We start from the raw sequence: 21,255 nt of genomic DNA on the forward strand, positions 1-21,255 counted from the left end.
GATGTCAGCTTGTAAAATATGTAATAAAAGTAGGGATTACTGTTTATAAAGAAAAGTTGATATTCATGTGAACTTCAGTTTTATGCTGAAGGTCAAGCCAATGCTACCATTAAATACTATATTTTAAGTTATAAAGAAAAGTATTTCAAATTTATTTTCGAAAAGAAATAGTTCTCGAGAGATTTAGTTAGCTCGGGGTTTTTGGAAAGCCCTATTGATAACTACGGGTACCGCTAAAAACGAGGTTCCCATATATAACGTTATACATTATTAGGAGTATTTGGAGTATCGGTGATTTCGGGTTCCATTCATTATGTATAATGATAAATGTAGGAACCAATTTTAGATGGTCCTGATAATTACCATTAATTGAGGTGTGCGGTACTGAAAAATACCGATACCTTCACTAAATAGCACGCAGTTATTCAAAGTACTATCAGAATTGAATAATAATATATAAACAGAGTAAAAACCTCTTCAGTAAAAATAGTTCAAAAAATTAAGTAAATCGTCTACCATAAGATGCAGTTTTCCTATCTGGTTTAATTCTTTGCAGCATGATTCAAATTAATATTTGCTTTGCTCTTTTTACGTCGCCTAAGTTAATATAAGCCTTAAAAAATTTTCGCTAAACTTAAGCGCAATTTCTATCTAGATTTTTGTAAATGCAGATTTAGCATTTGGTACTTGAGTTTCCTATAAGCATTGACAAGAATTCCTTCATCTACATAGTTATGAAAAATATTCTTCTTTTGTGGAAGCACAGTAGGAAATCTTTTGATTTGTATCCAACGGAGGATCTATGTGTCTATTACTTTGATATCTCTTATCGTTACAAATATGATTATAAATTAATATAAATGAATTTTTATGTCTTCTTACCATAGTAAAGCAAGTGCCAAAGCAGAAATAATTTGCTAAATTTCCAACGAGCTACTGTTTACCGATTTTTCTTATAGTTTACTCAGCGTGCTTAATAAATGAATGTATCAATATATTTGAGCACCAAAAATCTTATTTAATGGTATTTATCAGGACCACCTTAAACTGGTTCCTATATTCATCATTATACATAATGAATGGTACCAGAAATAATCAATACTTCTATATACTACTAATAATGTACATATAATGTTAAATATGGGAATCTAGCTTACTCAGTGGTCCTTATAATAAGCATTATTTTAGGTTTACGGTCCTAAAATGTATCAATACGTACAACGAATCTTCTAATATCCATAGCTTGTTGCCATATATATGGGAATGTACATTTTTTAGCAGTATAGTCTTCACTTGTATTTTGGTTTTTTCTTATATGAGCTACCTTAAAGGTCGGTTTATTTGAGAATAGGAGACTGTAAAACAATAATATATTCACACTTATATCAACTCGAAGCGCTTGTACTTATGTTTTACATAGCAGCTATTCGAATATATATATGCTTTGTTTAATTAAAAATGTTTGCATTGGTTTTATTTTCTGACGGTATCTATTATATATGTAAAAATGCAGATGTTTCTTATGGGAAAAACAGCACAAGTGTAAAATATTCGGATGGGAATAGATATCTTGGAGAAGTGATTAATATCAAAGGTACGTACATGTTGAAATTAAAAATGCTTAAATTTATTAAAAAAATAAAATGCATATAGTTTTTTTAATTGAAATAATATATATATGCATATATAGTTATAATTATAAGAGATGTGATTGAATTTAAGTTTATTTTGCTACGAATAGTTTAATCTTATACTACCTACAGATAAACTTATTACGTAGTAAAAATATGCAATATATATTAAACAGGTTACAGTAAATTTAAGTTAAAAACATAAGTTCTTGTATTGGTTTTTTATTTAATGAATGCAAAATTGATCAATAATGCTACGATAAGATACAGCTTCAGATATATTGAATGTATTATACGCAGACAAGTCTCACATCTTTCCAAATCATACTTTATTTCTATTAAGTTTCGTTATTCCTTTCAGAAAAATATGAAGACCTATTGAAACTAAAAAATAAATTAGAAAAAAAAAAACAAAATTAAAAAAAAATGTGCAAGATGGCACAAACAATGAGAATATTGGAAGCTCTAAAATAATAAAACATGCAGTAAATAATTCTAATAGTAGTAAGTAATAATTCACAATATAAGATTGATTGTTTTTATGTATTCGATTATTCAAACTAACAATTATTATTTTAGGAAAGCGAACAAAAAAAGTTGAAAAAGACCATGATGCACCTGTTAAAATGTGTAAAAGGAACAAAGGTATAAAAATTAAATCAATTATCACTATTAGACCTAGTGAAGCTATCACAAATAAAGTGGAAGCTGTCATAAATTCTGCTGCGAATGAAATGTTACTTGAGTCTACGCAAGGTTTGGTTGTTTTTATTGTTTTAAAATGTTTGATTATTATAAAGATTTTGTAAAACTTTATTTATATTATTATGTAGGTTCAGAAGAGAAGATAATTGAATTGGATAGAATAAAAAATGATTTGTCACAAATAGTAGTCAACAGTAACATTAATGGCCAAGCTACAGCGGAAAGATTGGGGGAATTTTCTGCAAATAAAATATCAATTGACGCTATGCCAGGTTTCATATTATCCCTTATTTTGATATAGTTTATTATTATTATTATTAAATTGATTTCCTTTAATCTTATTTGTATTATTAATATTTTAGTTATGATTGAAAGTAGAAATGGAATTAATACTGCTGAAGAAAATTTTGTGACTTTATGCTCGATTACTGCGGATAGTGATACAGCTTCTACTACAGTGCAAGCGTCAAAAGAAATATTCGTTGATTCACTTACATGTAAAAATTTATTTGAATCTATACAGGGTTAGCACGTCACTTCAAGTTTTTATATATTTTGTATCATATTTCAAATACTCTATTATAAGTTAATTTATATATTTTTATTGTAGATTCAAAACAGAGCACAAATGAGTTGGATATTAGTAAAATTAAATTACTGGAGGATTTGCCCTGCAGTAGTAAAGATGGCACTATTATGGATGAAGCTGTTGGCATATTGGAAAATATTTCTGTTAATAAACAATCGTTTGAGCCTGCCCTAATTATTGCAGAAAATAATTCAGTTAAAAGTAAAAAATCATTTGAATCTATACAGAGTTAGCACGTCACTTCAAGTTTCTATATATTTTGTACTATATTTCAAATACTCTATTATAAGTTAATTTATATATTTTTATTGTAGATTCAAAACAGAGCACAAATGAGTTGGATATTAGTAAAATTAAATTACTGGAGGATTTGCCCTGCAGTAGTAAAGATGGCACTATTATGGATGAAGCTGTTGGCATATTGGAAAATATTTCTGTTAATAAACAATCGTTTGAGCCTGTCCTAATTATTGCAGAAAATAATTCAGTTAAAAGTAAAAAATCATTTGAATCTATACAGAGTTAGCACGTCACTTCAAGTTTCTATATATTTTGTACTATATTTCAAATACTCTATTATAAGTTAATTTATATATTTTTATTGTAGATTCAAAACAGAGCTCAAATGAGTTTGATATTAATAAAAATAAATTACCGGAGGATTTGCCCTGCAGTAGTAAAGATGGCACTTTCATAGATGAAGCTGATGGAAAAATGGGAAATATTTCTGCTAATAATCAATCATGTGATCCTATACTAATTATTGCAGAAAATGATTCACTTTTTAATATGGCTGATGGCACTTGGTAGGTCTAGTGCATTTATAACTTTTTTGAAATTTTATAGTTGAATGTAGTTTCCATTACCTTTAAACAATAAAAAGTTGCATGTAAAAATTACTGTTCCATTAAGGGTGGATGTATGAAATGACTTGTTTTTGACGAATGTTCTGAACATCGAGTAGAACAAACCCGTAGTTCATTAGTTCTATGCGTTCATTCAGTATTCATATATCTACATAATATAAACTAAGTTCTAATATTGTTTTTTAAAACTATGTTATAATTCAATTTTAGGAACGATTTATCGGTTGGACTATTTGCAGATCTTTCAAATATAAATGATAATTTAATAATAAATAATAAGAAAACAGAGGAATATAAAAACGAAAACCTTAAAAATAATTTCAATTCTTCAGAATTTAATACGGAAAACCTAAGAAATGAAGGTAAATAATGAAATATTTTATTATAGTCTTTTAAAGATAAATATTTGTTAATATAAGAAAATATTGCAGTAAAATATATTCATCCATAGTTGTAGGTGGCAATGTTTTCATTTCGCAAAAATTAATTATACATATGGTTAAACACATTACTATTGTAATTTTTAATTATTTAAATAATTATCCTAGTAACACTTTATTTATAGTGACTACTATTATTAACAATCACAATATTTTTATTATTATAATAAAATTTTGACTTTTCATATGCACAAATAATATTAGAATCGAACTGTACAATTTTTTCCTTTTTAGAATGTTATTCTAAGAAAAGCAATAGTATATCAGACAAGGTGGATAGTGATTCTTCATATAAGCCCGAATCAGACAGTGAATCAGATGATACAGAATCTCAAAAAGATGTTAAACATGATACATCTAAGAGATACAATTTATCAAACAATTCTTGCAACAGTTTATTGGATGATTCAATCATCAATAAGGTGCCAACTAATGCACCCAATGACGAAAATATGTTCGTTAAAACGGCTGAATCTGGGACCAAGAAAGATTATTGCCATTATTGCAATACGGAACAAGCTAAATTAAGTCGACACCTTTATAGAAAACATTCAAATGTTGAAAAAGTCAAAGAGTTTCTTCTCATACCAAAAAATCATCCGGAGCGTAAGAGATTGATAAATCAAATTCGTAAAGATGGTCAATATTACTTCAATACAAATACCAACGTTAATACGTCTGAACTGAAAACAATGAGACGCCCAAATGCTAAATATAATAAAATAGCTAATGATTTTGTTGTATGCCCTAACTGTAAAGGCTCATATGCGAAATCATCTCTGCGTCATCATTTCAGAAGATGTGCGAAAAGAAATTCTGCCAAAAGCAGAAGTATAATGACTAGTTCTAGACGTATTGCAGGTAGAGTCCACGTTAAAGCATGTGCAGTCCTTAGAAATCGTATATTGCCTACTATGAGAGATGACATGGTTACGAGAACAATACGGTTTGATGATATGGCTATCGAATTTGCAAATAAGCTTTGCGACAAATATCAAGACCCACACTTCTATGACATGATACGTCAAAAATTACGTCAATTGGGTCGATTTCTTATAGAGCTTAAAAGTAGAAGCCGAGAGATTGATGATTTGTTTTCGGTTTTTTATCCCAGTAATTACGACTTATGTAAATCCACGATTCAAGCCTTAGCCGGTTTAAATGAGTCGGGGACTGGATTTAAAACCCCCTCATTGGCTACCTCACTTGGTACGCTTCTAAAACAAGTATGCAAACGTTGCATAACTATTTATATAAAAAAAGAGGACGATAAAAAGAGGAAACATGCTGAGAGGTTCTTGCAATTGATGACCGAAGATTACTCTTCCTCTATAGCTCGAACCGCAATAGAGACACAATATAAGAAAAAACGACAGACCACTAAGAGATTACCCACTCCCACTGACATAAAAATGTTAGAAAATTATTTAACAAATAATCTTATAAAAGCTCATGATAGCTTGAAGCAAGAGTTTTCTTATAGTGCATGGTTGTCGCTAGTTGAAACCTGTCTTATAATGATTCAGGTATTTAATGGCCGTAGATCAGGTGAAACAGAAAGAGCACTTCTCGAAGATTTTTTAAATTACCAAAAGGTAGATGAGTCTTCTGTAGGCGAATCTTATGCAACATTAAGTGAGGATGAGAAAAAGGCTGCAGAAACTTATGTTCGATTCACAATTAGAGGGAAATTAGGTCGAACTGTGGCTATTTTAGTCCACAAACAAATTATGGAAAACTTACAGCTTGTTTTAAAATATCGAAAATTAGCTAAAGTAAGCGAAAAAAATCCTTACCTGTTCGGTATACCTGGTAAATTAAAAGGGGATTATCGATATTTAAGGGCTTGCGAGCTACTTAGAAAATTTTCAGAAAAATGTGGAGCACCAAACCCCTTAACTCTACGTGGTACTAACCTAAGAAAACACATCGCTACTATGTGTGTTAATTTAGAACTGAAAGAAAATGAAGTTTCGGAATTAGCAAACTTCATGGGCCACGCTGAGAGTATCCACAAAAGTCATTATCGCCAACCCATTTTAAGGAGAGAAATCTTTAAGATATCCAAATTATTAGAAATAGTACACGGAAAACTGGACGGAATTGATGGAAGTGATGTAGATGATCCTGGAGAGAAAGCAGTTCCAATGCGTAAGTGTTTTAATGGTTTCATTACAAACATGTGTTTAAACATTTTAATTCAAAGTGTTCAATTTTTATCTTGCAGGTAATATATCAAACACAAATAACAGTGCAAACGATTCAACATTATTAGGTAATAATAACTGCAACTGTCGTAAATTCCATTGTCTTTTCATAATATAGATTAAAAATGTTAATTTTTCTATTCTTTTCCGGTTGCTAGAAGAATCAATTTCAGGTATTAGGACGGATAGTTTCTGCGGATCTGATTCCTGCTCAATACAATCAAAAAATCATAAAAAGAAACGTTCAAGTCAGTATATAAAATTCTGTTCAGTTACAATTAATTTCTAGGTTTCCTGAATTTTTAACCAAACAATTTTTTATCCTGCAGCATCTCCATTTGGCAAATGCACAAGACAAAGGTGGACAGAAAACGAAAAAGAAATAGCATACAATGCATTTAAAGAAAATATATCAAATAAAACATTACCTTCGTTTTCTGATATACAAAATTTGAAAGATAAGAACCCCGGCATTTTTAATAGAAATGCAGCAACGATTAAAACTTGGATAAATAATCAAATAAAAAAGAAAAGAAACTAAAATTTTTTATATCTTATTACGTTTTTACTAAATACAAGATTTTAGCATTTAGAAAACTTATTAAATTATAGATTAAGTGTGGGTATATTGGAGACCAAGAAAAAGTCAATGTAACATACCTATTATAGTTATAGGATATAAATAAATAAACAATTAAAAGTGTTTTAATATACATAATATGCAACATGCAGTAAATAACACAGATAAATAAACAACATATTGAGAAATATAAAAAACAATAAAGTTTATTTATTTTAAACAAATTAAACAAAAATAATATTAATTTTATACGAAGCACTAAAGGTGACCATTATGTATTTATTGCACTCTATCTAAGGTTGAACTTATATCACCAAGCAATAGATTTTTAAATGCCTTAAGATTAGGTGCTTAAAAGATTTTTTCCAATACGATCAACTTTTAAGGTATTATTTTTATCGCTTCGAAATATATAACTCAGCTTTGAATTATTTGCTAAACAAACACACAAAGTCCTAGTATATTACAATTCATTAAATTGTTTATAATTTTTACAGATTTTCCTTTTTTTTATATACGTTTATATAAAAAGTGAATGGTACCATAGAATGTATTATACTAATGCTTTGTATACTTGAAATAATATAATGTATATTAAAAACAATCATAATTTGGAAATTTTAATAATGGTCCTATGTATAAGCAATGCATATCAAATTATTTTTTTTTGATATATCTTTATATATGTTTTATACATTAAAAAAAAAAAATGGTAATTTTAATGTATACAGAAATGTAGATCTATGTATACTCTGATATACAACAATTATAATCGGTCCTAGGAAATTACATTCCATAAACATATATATATATATGTATATAATTACAGGTATAACTTTCGTTCGAAAGGAATGGTAAATAGTATTGTAATCGTACGTATATTTATTTTTAGCAGCAGAACTACAATAGGGAAAATAATACTGCAATTTGCGTACTTTTAATAGTTATAAATTCAACACGCAGGGTCATAGCACTATCCTTTTATAGATCGAATAAATTTAATGTTTATTAAAATCAACTAATTACATTAGTGTAATACACTTTCGACTTATTATTTGGTAATACTATATTTAGAATAACGTTGAGCCAATAAATGGTAAATTTTTTATACTATTGCTGATAAACAGTAATTTGGTCCCATGTGTTTTATTTGTTCCAGAATGGCGTGTGCCGCCCCTGGCTATGTTTTAGGCGCCCAGATACGACCAGCGACTGCGAGCCCACGTGACTTGGTGGAGGGGATAGAGCTTGGAAATCAGCCGAAAGTTGCAAACCGTTCGGAGCCCTGTTTTAAGTAATATAGCAGTGTGAATATTTATATTTCTTTTATATAATTATATTTGCTCGAGATCTGGAGGAGCAAAAATGTCGAGAAGTGGATTCCGCATTTTCTGCTATATCTCCCTTTCTCTCTTGGGCTCAGAGTGATGGCTAGACCGCCAGCGTCTAGCTGCGCACTCTGTCTCACTCGCTCTTTCACCGCGGCGCGCTTGCGCGTCAACTGGCCCTGGCACGCCGCGGCAGCGGCACGACTTGCGCGCCTGGCCACTACGTGGCCAGCGCCACGAGCAGCTCTCTCGCTGGCAAGTTTTCTGCCGCGGAATTATATAGATGGGTCCTTGATAAGGACCCATCGCAGCAATCAACCCGCTCAGCCGCAGCTATCACCGCAACAACCGAGCACCGCTAGCTACCTTTTTGCGCCTTCTTGGCATCACCGCTTCACCAGGCACTTTTTGGATGCCTCCACGGCATCAGCGCCTCCACCAGGCCAGCAAACGAGCACCTCCACCGGCCAATTCTACGGGTCGACTACTTTGGTAAGTATCACCGAACCACCCACCGCCTACCAAGAGGGGCCTACCCCTCTGCGGCACTCTCCTCCCTCCTAAGGGAGATTTCTCCGGGTACTGCCCAGGAGAAATCCACCCTCTCCCATCCCTCCCACACTGCCTCCGAGCAGAGATGTTAACTTGTGGGAATTCGGTATCCCCACCACGCCGCCACTAGCTAGCACGCACACAGTGCCAGCGGTACATCGGTGAGCCAACCCCACTACTGTCGCCGCTCGCTGGTCACGCACACAGCTACATCGATACGTGCGTGTCTCGGCTTTCGCCGTTGAAGTTCGGTTAGCTCCGATGAGGTATGAGTACGAGAGGGATGAATATACTTTTCTCGGACCTCTTTTTCGCTCTCTATTTCTCCCAAGTTTAGCCAACGACCCGCGCCAAACTCCTTTTCCACGGTATCGACCGGCTCGATGCAATGGGAAAATAAATTTACTTTTTGACAATTATAATTTATGAAAATTTTTAAATGTTATTACAATTTAACAATTATTCTGAAAATGGTAAAAAATTATAATGAAAAAAAAAAATAAAAGTCACAAATAAATAATATGGTCCGTGACAGTAATTGAAAGAAAAAATCCTTGTTATATTGCACAAAATGATCACTGAAGTGTGACATTTCAAATTCATAAAATAAGAAAAAAATATACGAAAATACATTAAAGATTGATTAATTTGAAAAAATGGTTAAAAATTAGGTAAAAACTCGACCATTCTCTTACAATATCACTGCACCGATAGCAATTCGGATTTGCAAATATGACCAAATTCATTAATATGTACTATGAAATGCAAAAATCTGACCTAATTTTTATGTTGAGAGCCTAATAACAGAAAATGTGGGGCTTCTGGGAAATTTCTTCGGTTATTTTCCAGTATGGAACACCTAAGCGATCTGAAATATCCTAAAATATATGCAAAAATAATAATAGGAAATAAAAATAGGACTTAATATATCACAATGTGAAATAATGTGAAGAAATAGCTCAAACCAACTATTTTAAAACATTTTTTATGCAAAATTTGAGTGTAGAAGGTACTTCCGCCTTGAAACTTTTGCAAATTCATATATAACTGTTGATAACTAAATAATTATTGCTCCAGAATGTACTTAAAATAAAAGTTTATTGAAATTGAGTTTTACGCTATGATATTGATAAATCTGACTTTATCTCTGCATTGAGAAGCAAATAACTCAATTTCTCATGCTTCTCGGATGTTTCTTCGGCTATAATCTGGTACAATATGTCCGAATGAACACAAATAGATGCTATTAATTATCAATAACTTATGTGGGAATCAAAATTGGGAATTCTATGCTATGCTACAAAATAATAACCAGAAATGGCTAAAATTGTCCAATTTCAAATTGATATTCTACAAAATTGGAGTATCGTAGGCGCTTTCGGTTTGAATTTTTTGCAATTTCAGTTATGTCCGAAGAATCATCCGAGAAATACGAGAAATTCAGTTATTTGCCTCTGAATATTTGCATAAAGTCAGATTTTTCAATATCATAGGGTAAAACTCAATTTCAATAAACTCACCATTTTAGATCTTTCAGAATTTCGGGCAACTTCAGCTTTAGAAGAAGAGCGACTACCGCTAACCAACCAACACATTTTTATATGTCATCCGTGTAAAGTGATGTAGCGTTTAGCAAAAACTCTAAGAAAATCAAAGTCCTTTTCCTCATTTAGTTTTTAATTTTTATAAAATGCTTATATGTAGCCATTAATTAATAAGATTTAGTAATTAATACATAAAATGCGTTCTTATTATATCAAATAATAAGTTGAGGTACAATAAATTCAATGTTTTTTTATTAATCTGCTAACAATAAATTTTTTGTATTTATTGAGTCCAATAAGTTAATGGTTATTAAAAAAAAATTCCTTGTAATGAAAAAAAATGAAAAAATTTTAAGGTTCGCCAAGACTGGAACCCGAGCCTGCCGCGTACCAACCGGCTGCCTTACCATCTGCGCTACAGTGCTCATTTGGTATACCAAAAGCAAAACAGCCTTTTAAAGACTGGCTACAATTCTTTCATTAACTCGTCATAAACGATTAAAAATAGCTGCCATAATAAATACACTTTTTTACACAGCATTATTACACTAAATTTATTATATTTTTAATTTGAAGCATACATTTTGCATGAAGATATGATAGTTTAACGGTAACCATGCTGTACACTAAATACAAAGCTATTCATATGCTACATTGTCGTAAATTATTCGACTACACGTAACATATATTGTAATATTACTTAATTAATTGAGGACAATGTAGCATATGAATAGCTTTGTATTTAGTGTACTGCATGGTTACCGTTAAACTATCATATCTTCATGCAAAATGTATGCTTCAAATTAAAAATATAATAAATTTAGTGTAATAATGCTGTGTAAATAAGTGTATTTTTTATGGCAGCTATTTCTTCATCGTTTATGACGAGTTAATGAAAGAATTGTAGCCAGTCTTTAAAAGGCTGTTTTGCTTTTGGTATACCAAGTGAGCACTGTAGCGCAGATGGTAAGGCAGCCGGTTGGTACGCGGCAGGCTCGAGTTCGAGTCTTGGCGAACCTTAAAATTTTTTCATTTTTTTTCATTACAAGTAATTTTTTTTTTAATAACCATTAACTTATTGGACTCAAAAATAAATACAAAAAATGTATTTGTTAGCAGATTAATATAAAAACATTGAATTTATTGTACCTCAACTTATTATTTGATATAAAAAGAACGCATTTTATGTATTTATTACCAAATCTTATTAATTAATGGCTACATATAAGCATTTTATAAAAATTAAAAACTAAATGAGGAAAAGGATTTTGATTTGCTTAGAGTTTTTGGTAAACGCTACATCACTTTACACGGATGACATATAAAAATGTGTTGGTTGGTTAGCGGTAGTCGCTCTTCTTCTAAAGCTGAAGTTGCCCGAAATTCTGAAAGCTCTAAAATGGTGAGTTTATTGAAATTGAGTTTTACCCTATGATATTGAAAAATCTGACTTTATGCAAATATTCAGAGGCAAATAACTGAATTTCTCGTATTTCTCGGATGAGTCTTCGGACATAACTGAAATTGCAAAAAAATCAAACCGAAAGCGCCTACGATACTCCAATTTTGTAGAATATCAATTTGAAATTGGACAATTTTAGCCATTTCTGGTTATTATTTTGTAGCATAGCTTAGAATTCCCAATTTTGATTCCCACATAAGTTATTGATAATTAATAGCATCTATTTGTGTTCATTCGGACATATTATACCAGATTATAGCCGAAGAAACATCCGAGAAGCATGAGAAATTGAGTTATTTGCTTCTCAATGCAGAGATAAAGTCAGATTTATCAATATCATAGCGTAAAACTCAATTTCAATAAACTTTTATTTTAAGTACATTCTGGAGCAATAATTATTTAGTTATCAACAATTATATATGAATTTGCAAAAGTTTCAAGGCGGAAGTACCTTCTACACTCAAATTTTGCATAAAAAATGTTTTAAAATAGTTGGTTTGAGCTATTTCTTCACATTATTTCACATTGTGATATATTAAGTCCTATTTTTATTTCCTATTATTATTTTTGCATATATTTTAGGATATTTCAGATCGCTTAGGTGTTCCATACTGGAAAATAACCGAAGAAATTTCCGAGAAGCCCCACATTTTCTGTTATTAGGCTCTCAACATAAAAATTAGGTCAGATTTTTGCATTTCATAGTACATATTAATGAATTTGGTCATATTAGCAAATCCGAATTGCTATCGGTGCAGTGATATTGTAAGAGAATGGTCGAGTTTTTACCTAATTTTTAACCATTTTTTCAAATTAATCAATATTTAATGTATTTTCGTATATTTTTTTTTTATTTTATAAATTTTAAATGTCACACTTCTGTGATCATTTTGTGCAATATAACAAGGATTTTTTCTTTCAATTACTGTCACGGACCATATTATTTATTTGTTACTTTTATTTTTTTTTTCATTAAAATTTTTTACCATTTTCAGAATAATTGTTAAATTGTAATAACATTTAAAAATTTTCATGAATTATAATTGTCAAAAAGTAAATTTTTTTTCCCATTGCATCGAGCCGGCCGATACCGTGGAAAAGGAGTTTGGCGCGGGTCGTTGGCTAAACTTGGGAGAAATAGAGAGCGAAAAAGAGGTCCGAGAAAAGTATATTCATCCCTCTCGTACTCATACCTCACCGGAGCTAACCGAACTTCAACGGCGAAAGCCGATACACGCACGTATCGATGTAGCTGTGTGCGTGACCAGCGAGCGGCGACAGTAGTGGGGTTGGCTCACCGATGTACCGTTGGCACTGCGTGCGTGCTAGCTAGTGCCGGCGTGGTGGGGATACCGAATTCCCACAAGTTAACATCTCTGCCTCCGAGGGCTTACTCGGACCCAGTGTTCCTAACTCAAAGTCCAGGGCTCTCGCAAGAGTCGGGTAGTAGGGAGGGGTAAATTCACCCTAGGGGTTGGCCTGGCTCGGAGCCACTAGAGCTCGTGGAGAAGGAGGCTGCGGGGTAAGGGGACTTCCCCTTCCCTAAACCACTTCTCCACCCTTGCTTCCTCCTGTGGCTGTGGATTTGTCTGGGGAATACCCCAGGGAAATTGTCCAGTCCGGGAGTTTTGTAAGTCCGCGTTCCTTTCTGGGAAATTTTAGTTTCTAGAGTTCTTGGGAATCTTCTTCTGCAGAAATTCCCTAGAATTTGACGGGAACAAATTCCGTAGGAAGTCGATATTTTAAGTCTAGCGGTTCCTTCTTTTGTATATATTTGTAAAATTTTGTACATTTTATTTATTTAAATAAAGACAGTTTTTCCCTTTTAAATTGTCTTTGAACATTTTATTTTAAGAAAAAACCTTCCCATCTGACCACAGGTTTTGAGCCTACTTGGACGCTGTTTCGCACAATATTCATCATCTACTCTATTATATATATTATGAAACAAATTAGACTATATCTGAACCTTGTTGCAATAAAATTTTTATTATAAAGTTAATAATTTACCTCCGCTCTTCATGCAGGATCCTTCATATGATGCACCCTTATATTTTACGATGCATTTCTTATCAGAAATTATTTTACCGTTTTTCGAGGGATGGATAGAATACTCATCATTGTTGAATTTTATTAATGAAAACATATTGTCTTGCCGAAACTAATATTCCACAAATAATTTAACTTCAATAAAAATGTAAAAACAATTGTGTCTATAAAAAAATTGTTAATTTTAAGGGGGGAGACTCCTATGAAAAAAATTTTTTTTGCGTTTTTTTATGGCTTAAAAATTGTATTTAATAGGTAAAGAATGTATTCCCAAAGTCTGAGTCTCTAAAAAATATTATAAAGGTCTTTTTAGAGACATCAAAACTATGCGCTTGAAAAGCGCTCAGCTCAAGAATACGTTTAAAAATTTTTCAGTTCGAAAACTTTAAACGCGTTTTTCTGAAAACGTAAAATTTTCCGCGCTGTAGAATGTAACTCAAAAACTAATTGCCCGATTTAGTTCAAATTTGGCACAGATATTTGTCAATTGATTAGCCTCAGCATGAACCTAAAAATTTGTTAAAAAATAATTATAAACAAATATTTTAACCCATTATTTAAACAAACAAAGGCTTTATTTTTACCAAACGTCTTAAAATATTTATTTTTTTGTATTTCTTGCTAATTTGAGGTTCATGCTAAGCAGGAGAGTATACAGTAAAGAATATATTTTTTGTTTTAACTTTCGTCAATTACAAGGACGTGGACGTTCCACGGCGCAAATCGAAAGAGCCAAGTTTGACAGCTATTGCGAAGCCATTTTTTTTTTTTTTTTTTTAACGAAGTTGATCCTTTTTCCTTGCAATGTCAATATAATCATAAGCTTTACTAGAAAATAATAACTGGAATCATTAATTTGCAATAACCTCTTCAAATATTAGCGTTTTACATGAGTCTCCCCCCTTAATCATACACAATCCGTATTCTAATGTACTATTATATAATCTAAACCACTGTTCGCGTTTAGCAGATTTCGTCTGCACAACCTTTCGTTTGCGATTCTAAAAGATGTTGGATTAGCTTGCCATTTTTAGCTGAACCAACCAGATAATTGGAATTACCTTACAGCCGTGTTCTCATTGGTCCTCGCAATTCTTGCAAACGCGTGTAACATTAAGGGATCTAGTATTGTATACTGCTATTTTAAAATTATCCTTTCGTAGTTTATCAATATAGGCACCTTTGGAGAACCACAGCAATTTAGTACATAGAGAACATTTTGATGCCTAAATAATCAAAATCTTTAGCGAGAAACTTAAAGTTACCCGCGGTTGCAGGATTTGCGACAACCAATGGGGACGCTACTGTAAGCAAATTCGAATTACCTGATTGGTTCTGCTAATAACGGCAAGTTGACCCACCAATTTTTAGTATGGTGTGCTAATTGCCGAAGACTTTATTCGAAATAGAATTTATGAAAATTTTTTCAACAACATTTTACCTTCTCTAATTAGTTCCGTTTGTGTTGATGTCACTCATTATATCGTTATTATGCTCTTCAAGTACAAAATTCGTTTCATTCAACTATCAACCGTATTTGTTATTCTTTACAAGCAGTGATCACATATTTCCACCCAGAGTAACTTTTCATTCATACAACCACCGTATCCGTATGAAGCTACAACGTTTGTCCCATCACACAGATACGGCGACTTGTATATGTGAATTGTTACTATGGGTGAGAAATATGCGATCACTGTTTACAAGTAACAATGCAAGAGAATTCGAGAGAAAATAAATAGTAAAAAAAACTGAGACCCTTTTTGTAGATAGTCTTACGGAATACGAAAAGTTGTGCGGTTGAAACCTGCTAAACGCGAACAGTGGTATAGATTATATAATAGTACATTTGAATACGGAGTGTGTATGATTAAAATTAACGATTTTTTTTATGGACACAATTGTTTTAACATTTTTAATGAATTTAAATTATATATGGAATATTAGTTTCGGCAAGACAATATGTTTTCATTAATAAAATTCAACAATAATGAGTATTCTATCCATCCCTCGAAAAACGTTAAAATAATTTGTGATACGAAATGCATCGTAAAATATAAGGCTACATCAAACGAAGGATTCTGCGTGAAGAGCGGAGGTAAATCATTAACTATATAATAAAAATTTTATTGCATCAAGCTTCAGATATAGTCTAATTTGTTTTATAATATATATAATATAGTAGATGATGAATATAATTATATAAAAGAAATATAAATATTCACACTGCTATATTACTTAAAAAGATCAACTATATTATCTATTTGCAGATATACGTTTATTTCCCACCAAACATAAAATTACAATAATATAAATGTTAGTTGTAATTTCTTACTCAACTATATAATTGTTATAAAAGATGCATGCCTGTTATATTGCATTTATATTGTTGAATAGGAAATTACAACTAACAGTTATATTACTGTAATTGTGCAAAATAGTGTCCAAGTAGTTTCCAGTCCAGTGGTCAGATGGGAAGGTTTTCTCTCGCAAATAAAAGTTTAAAAGACGATTTACAGGAAAAAAGAATCTTTATTTAAATAAATAAATAATGTACAAATTTTACAAATATATACAAAGAAGACCGCGAGACTTAAATATATCGAATTCCTAGGGAATTTGCCCCCGTCAAATTCTAGGGAATTTCTTCCTCAGAAGATTCCCAAGAACTCTAGAACTAAAATTCCCCAGGAAAGTACGCGGACAACAAAGCTCCCTGACTGGACAATTTCCCTGGGTTATTCCCCAGACAAATCCCCAGCCACAGGAGGAAGCAAGGATGGAGAAGTGGTTAGGGGAAGGGGAAGTCCCCTTACCCAGCAGCCTCCTTCCCCACGAGCTCTAGTGGCTCCGAGCCACCCCAACCCCTAGGGTGAGTCTACTCCTCCCACTACCCGACTCTGTCGAGAGCCCTGGATTTGAGATTCGGAACACTGGGTCCAAGGTAGTCCTCGGTGGCAGTGTGGAGGGGAAGGAGAGGGTTTAATTTCTCCCGGGAAGTCCCCGGAGAAATCTCCCTTAGGAGGGAGGAGATTGCCGCAGAGGGGCAGTCCTCTCTTGGTAGGCGGTGGGTGATACTTACCAAGTATTCGACTCGATGAGTTCGCCGGTGGAGGCGCTCTTGGATGGCCTGTTGGAGGCGCTGCCGTAAAGGCGTCAAAAAAAGAAGCCGAGAAGGCGACAAAAACTGCTGCGTTTGCTGCTGCTACGCGGCTGTCGAGCAGGTTTGGGGTGCGATGGGTCCTTATCAAGGACCCATCTAAGTAATTGCGCGACACTAAACATGCCAGCGAGAGAGCTGCTGCGGGCGCTGGCCACCTAGTGGCCAAGCGCGCAAGTAGTGTCGCTGTCGCGGCCGCGACGCGCCAGAGCCAGAAGACGCGCAAGCGCGCCGCGGAGAGATAGAGACAGTCTAGTGAGCAGCTAGACGCTGGCGGTCTAGCTGTCACTCTTAGCGCAAGAGAGAAAGGGAGATATAGCGGAAAAATGCGGAATCTATTTCTCAACATTTTCCGCTCCCCTCGATCTCGAACAGTAATATTGAGTTTGGTGGGTTTAATGTTTACTATAGTTATGGAAAAAGTAAAAACCATTATGTGTTTTTTTTCAGATGAAAAAAATACTTTAGACTTATTACAAGAGAATCTATAGAAGAAGAAAAGAAAACATTCAAAAAATGAAAAAGCTCTTAACGTAGCAACTTTGGAGAAAAGTTTACTTTCTATTCGAAACCAAGAAACAAGTGGTGAGATTCAAAACAAAAAACTATATACGACAGATGGTTTGAAAAAACAGATAAGCTTGTGTTAACGAGGATTTATAATAATTATATTTAATTTCAGAAAGCAGACAAAAATTGGTGATTAAAGTAGGAGGCACTGATACAGTTAACGATGGAAGGTATGAAGGAGAATCTAAGAATGGAGGATATGCTACAAGAAAGAGAAACAAAAATAGAGACATTAGGACATGGTAAGATGTATAACAATGATGTGAATAGATAAAATGTTATATCAATTATATAAGATTAAAATATATATTCTTAGAAAACTTTTTTAGTTATAGTAACTGATATCATTTTTCCAATTATTAGTTATGCTAAATTAAACTACATGAGTAATTTTACTTCTCCTAGTCAAATTTTATTAATTATTATATCAATTATTTCAGATGTTGAAAATGAGCTATCATTAAAAAGAAAAAAAATTGATATGACAAAGAAGAGGAAAAGTTTGAATGTGGGAACAATCAAGAAATCTTCATACTCCAGTACTCTTGGAAATCATGAAATGCAATAATTAACGAAAGGTGAGATAAGAAATGTTAAGTAATTTTATATTCCAGTTTTACTTTTATGCTTTCGAGTAAGACTAAAATGATTCTAATAGACTTTTGGCAGTTACAATAAATAGGTTTACTAAACATTTAATTACGATCGAATTTAATGCATTTAACTTATTGAATTTAAGAAGAAAATGCATTAATATGAATAAATTTTACTTTATATAGAGATCAAAGATGATGGCATGTTGAATAAGGAAAAATTAAATATGGAGAGAGAAATGAAAATTTCAAGCGAAGCAAACCTGAAAAAGTTAAGATTTTCTACAAGCAGCAAGGAAGCCCCAGTGGAATCTATTGCACCAAGTAATATCAATTATACTGTAGATTTCAATATACCAGTACATTGTAATTTAAATGATTTAAAAATTTTAATATTATAGTGAACGTTTTTTTCAGTAATAATGAGAATTTCACTATTTATGAAAACTTTATTGTATACTCATAGAATATATTTGAATACTTTAGAAATAATTATTTAATTAATTAATTAGTATTGACAGTAAATAATTATATTTTTAGATACAGTAGATATTTTCATGTTAAAAGAAGAAAGTTTAAGCAATGGCGATGGAAAAGAAACATACTCTTCGACAGATGTAAAGGTCCTAAGTAAATGTCTTGCGAAAGGTATACTATTTTTTGAAATAGACATTAGAAGTATTAATGTTTGTATAAAAGTTAATTTATAATTACATTGAAATTACGTAATAATTTGTTTTTTTATAATTAATAAATGATTATTTATTTGTATTGATCCTCAACTAGTTCCCATACTGTGAGCTTGCTCCAGCCAGATCATATTTCCATGTTATTTTCATCTTTTTATTTATTTTATTTAGGATGTGACGCTACTGTCTATCCCGAGGGATGGCGTAGAAGGGGAGGGAGGAGTGATCCCTCACCGATCGCGTTCGCGTCCCAATAGGCGACTTTCTACAAGACCCGGGCGCCTTCGATGTACTATTACTAATACCTGAATATTTATTTATACAGAGGGGGTTCTAACCCTCGTACTCGAATATAGGGGAGGGGGTGCTAATAACTATAATTCCTCAATTCTAGTTAAATTGTATTTATTATCAATTCCGCACTTAATATTATACAATGTTCGCCGTACACGGTTCTGTTATGCTAACGTTAAGTCTTAAATATGGGCGCGGCCTAAGTCGTGCGGACGCGGGTGAAGCCCTGATGACGTAGTAGCTAACCTCGCGCTCGAGCCACTAGTCGGCGTTCGCGGTGGTCCCCCACCGAGTCGCGCGGTACTCGCGCGTCGCCGGCGGATTCCTAAGTTAACTACTACGTGACGCTATGCGGATAAGTCCCTATCCCCACGCGTGCGCGTCACTCGACGGTTAATCACACTTACTCCGTTCCCGCGTACTCAAACACAACAACGACCCGGATCGTTTACGTTTGGGGAGTCTAAGGTCGCGAGTCCTCACGATGATTATACTTAGTCCGCGGCCTGGATTCCACTCAAGGGAACGATCCTGTCAACGGTCAACTCACAACGAATATATGTAATCGCGAACACTCGGTTACTTCGCGCTTCTACACAATGTGCTTTCGTTATCGGTCCGATGGAATGACCACTCCGCTAGGTTATCCGCTTACCCGTGACAGGTGAGCAGGGCCAGCGGTTCCCTATAAAACCGATCGGTGCTACGAGCCCTAGAGCCCTGGCACACCCCGGGATGTCACTGGACTTTAATACGAAACGAATAATCACCCTTACTTCTGCTTTCAAGGGCTGGCTCTCTTCTCTATCTCTCTCGCCGCTCTCTCTCTCTCTCTCTCTCTCTCTCTCCTCGCTCTCGCTCTGGCCCTCGTCTCTCTCTATTTCTCGCCCTTGACACTGGCCCGAAGGGCTGGTAGGCTCCGCTCTCCGGTATGGGTTCGCGGCAAGGTGGCAGTCGTTGCACTTCTGTTTGCACTTTTTCCTGGTTCGCTGCGGCGGCTGCTGCCTTGCTGCGGTTTATTACGGCAGCGGGGTTATTCTTAACACTGTTCCTATGAACCTCCAAACTACGTGTGTCGGGGCAGTTCGCGAGAGCAGGTAAGGCCCTGCGCCTGTCCCTCCGCTGCCCCGCTACATCCATCGCGCGACACTAGGAAGCCGACAAATTATCGATCCTAGATCAATACCTATCGGTTGATAACTCCCTAGTTCGCACGCGACCCGCCTATCTAGCGCTTGAGATTAGAAAAGCGCTAGATGGCAGCTATTGTAACGCTGCGGGAACGCAACGTTACAACTCCCCCCTCGTTAGGACCAACCTGAGGGTGGCCAACTTCCTCCCGGTTGAAGTTGGCCTCTAGGGTATTCCTATCTCCATCCTATTTTTCCGTTGTGCGCAATCCTACACAAAAAAACTAAAAAAACGCTCACTTCACACATACGCATACACATATTTTATGAAAAAACACCAATTCGGCCTATAACACAAAAAAAAAATATCTGGCTCGATACAAAATACTAAAACTTAACAATACAAAGAAAAACGGGACTCGATAAAAAAAAATACATTTGACGCGGACACGGACGGTTAAATGTTAAGGAGGAGGGCCTCCTCCACCGCCTCCTCCTGCATCTTCTTCTCCTCTTCCCTCTTCCTCTCCCTTTCCTCCTCCCATCTCTTCTCGACGGCAGCGCGAATGCGCTGCCGCCGAGCCTCATCCTCCCCTTCCTCCTTCTTCTTCCTCTCCTCCGCCCGCCTTCTTTGCTAGGCCCTTCCCTGGCCCTTCCGGCCACCCCGTCTGCCCCGATGCGTCTTTTTCTTTGGATTAGGTACAGCCAGTCCGATTCCCGCCGCTGGTGGCAGAGGCACCCTCTGCGGAGGAGTACGAATGTCCGTACGGGTGCGGGAGTAACCCGCCCCCCGCCGGAGCATCTCGTTCACCCACCGCAGACGGCGATTCTCCCCCTCCCAGTCGGCGGGCTGGGGTCCGGTGTAC

The 21,255-nt window shown here is 34.3% G+C and overlaps 1 protein-coding gene across 1 annotated transcript in view; it reads left to right on the top strand.

The window, feature by feature from the left end:
- Positions 1 to 1,458: 1,458 nt before the first annotated feature.
- LOC136774828 (uncharacterized) overlaps positions 1,459 to 21,255 on the top strand; it is a 35,095-nt gene continuing 15,298 nt past the window's right edge. Inside the window, exons 1-14 of the mRNA XM_066729313.1 lie at positions 1,459 to 1,594; positions 2,211 to 2,387; positions 2,465 to 2,608; positions 2,699 to 2,860; positions 2,947 to 3,126; positions 3,240 to 3,419; positions 3,533 to 3,731; positions 4,002 to 4,153; positions 4,466 to 6,382; positions 6,459 to 6,506; positions 17,796 to 17,925; positions 18,047 to 18,183; positions 18,463 to 18,600; positions 18,817 to 18,924. Coding sequence (XP_066585410.1) covers positions 1,459 to 1,594; positions 2,211 to 2,387; positions 2,465 to 2,608; positions 2,699 to 2,860; positions 2,947 to 3,126; positions 3,240 to 3,419; positions 3,533 to 3,731; positions 4,002 to 4,153; positions 4,466 to 6,382; positions 6,459 to 6,506; positions 17,796 to 17,925; positions 18,047 to 18,183; positions 18,463 to 18,600; positions 18,817 to 18,924 — 3,808 coding nt within the window. The remainder of the gene's footprint in view (positions 1,595 to 2,210; positions 2,388 to 2,464; positions 2,609 to 2,698; positions 2,861 to 2,946; positions 3,127 to 3,239; positions 3,420 to 3,532; positions 3,732 to 4,001; positions 4,154 to 4,465; positions 6,383 to 6,458; positions 6,507 to 17,795; positions 17,926 to 18,046; positions 18,184 to 18,462; positions 18,601 to 18,816; positions 18,925 to 21,255) is intronic.

Source organism: Prorops nasuta, unplaced genomic scaffold (assembly GCF_024137725.1).
Source record: "Prorops nasuta isolate Cenicafe-Biocafe unplaced genomic scaffold, Cenicafe_Pnas_1.2 PNAS00007, whole genome shotgun sequence".
NCBI classification, from domain to species: domain Eukaryota; kingdom Metazoa; phylum Arthropoda; class Insecta; order Hymenoptera; family Bethylidae; genus Prorops; species Prorops nasuta.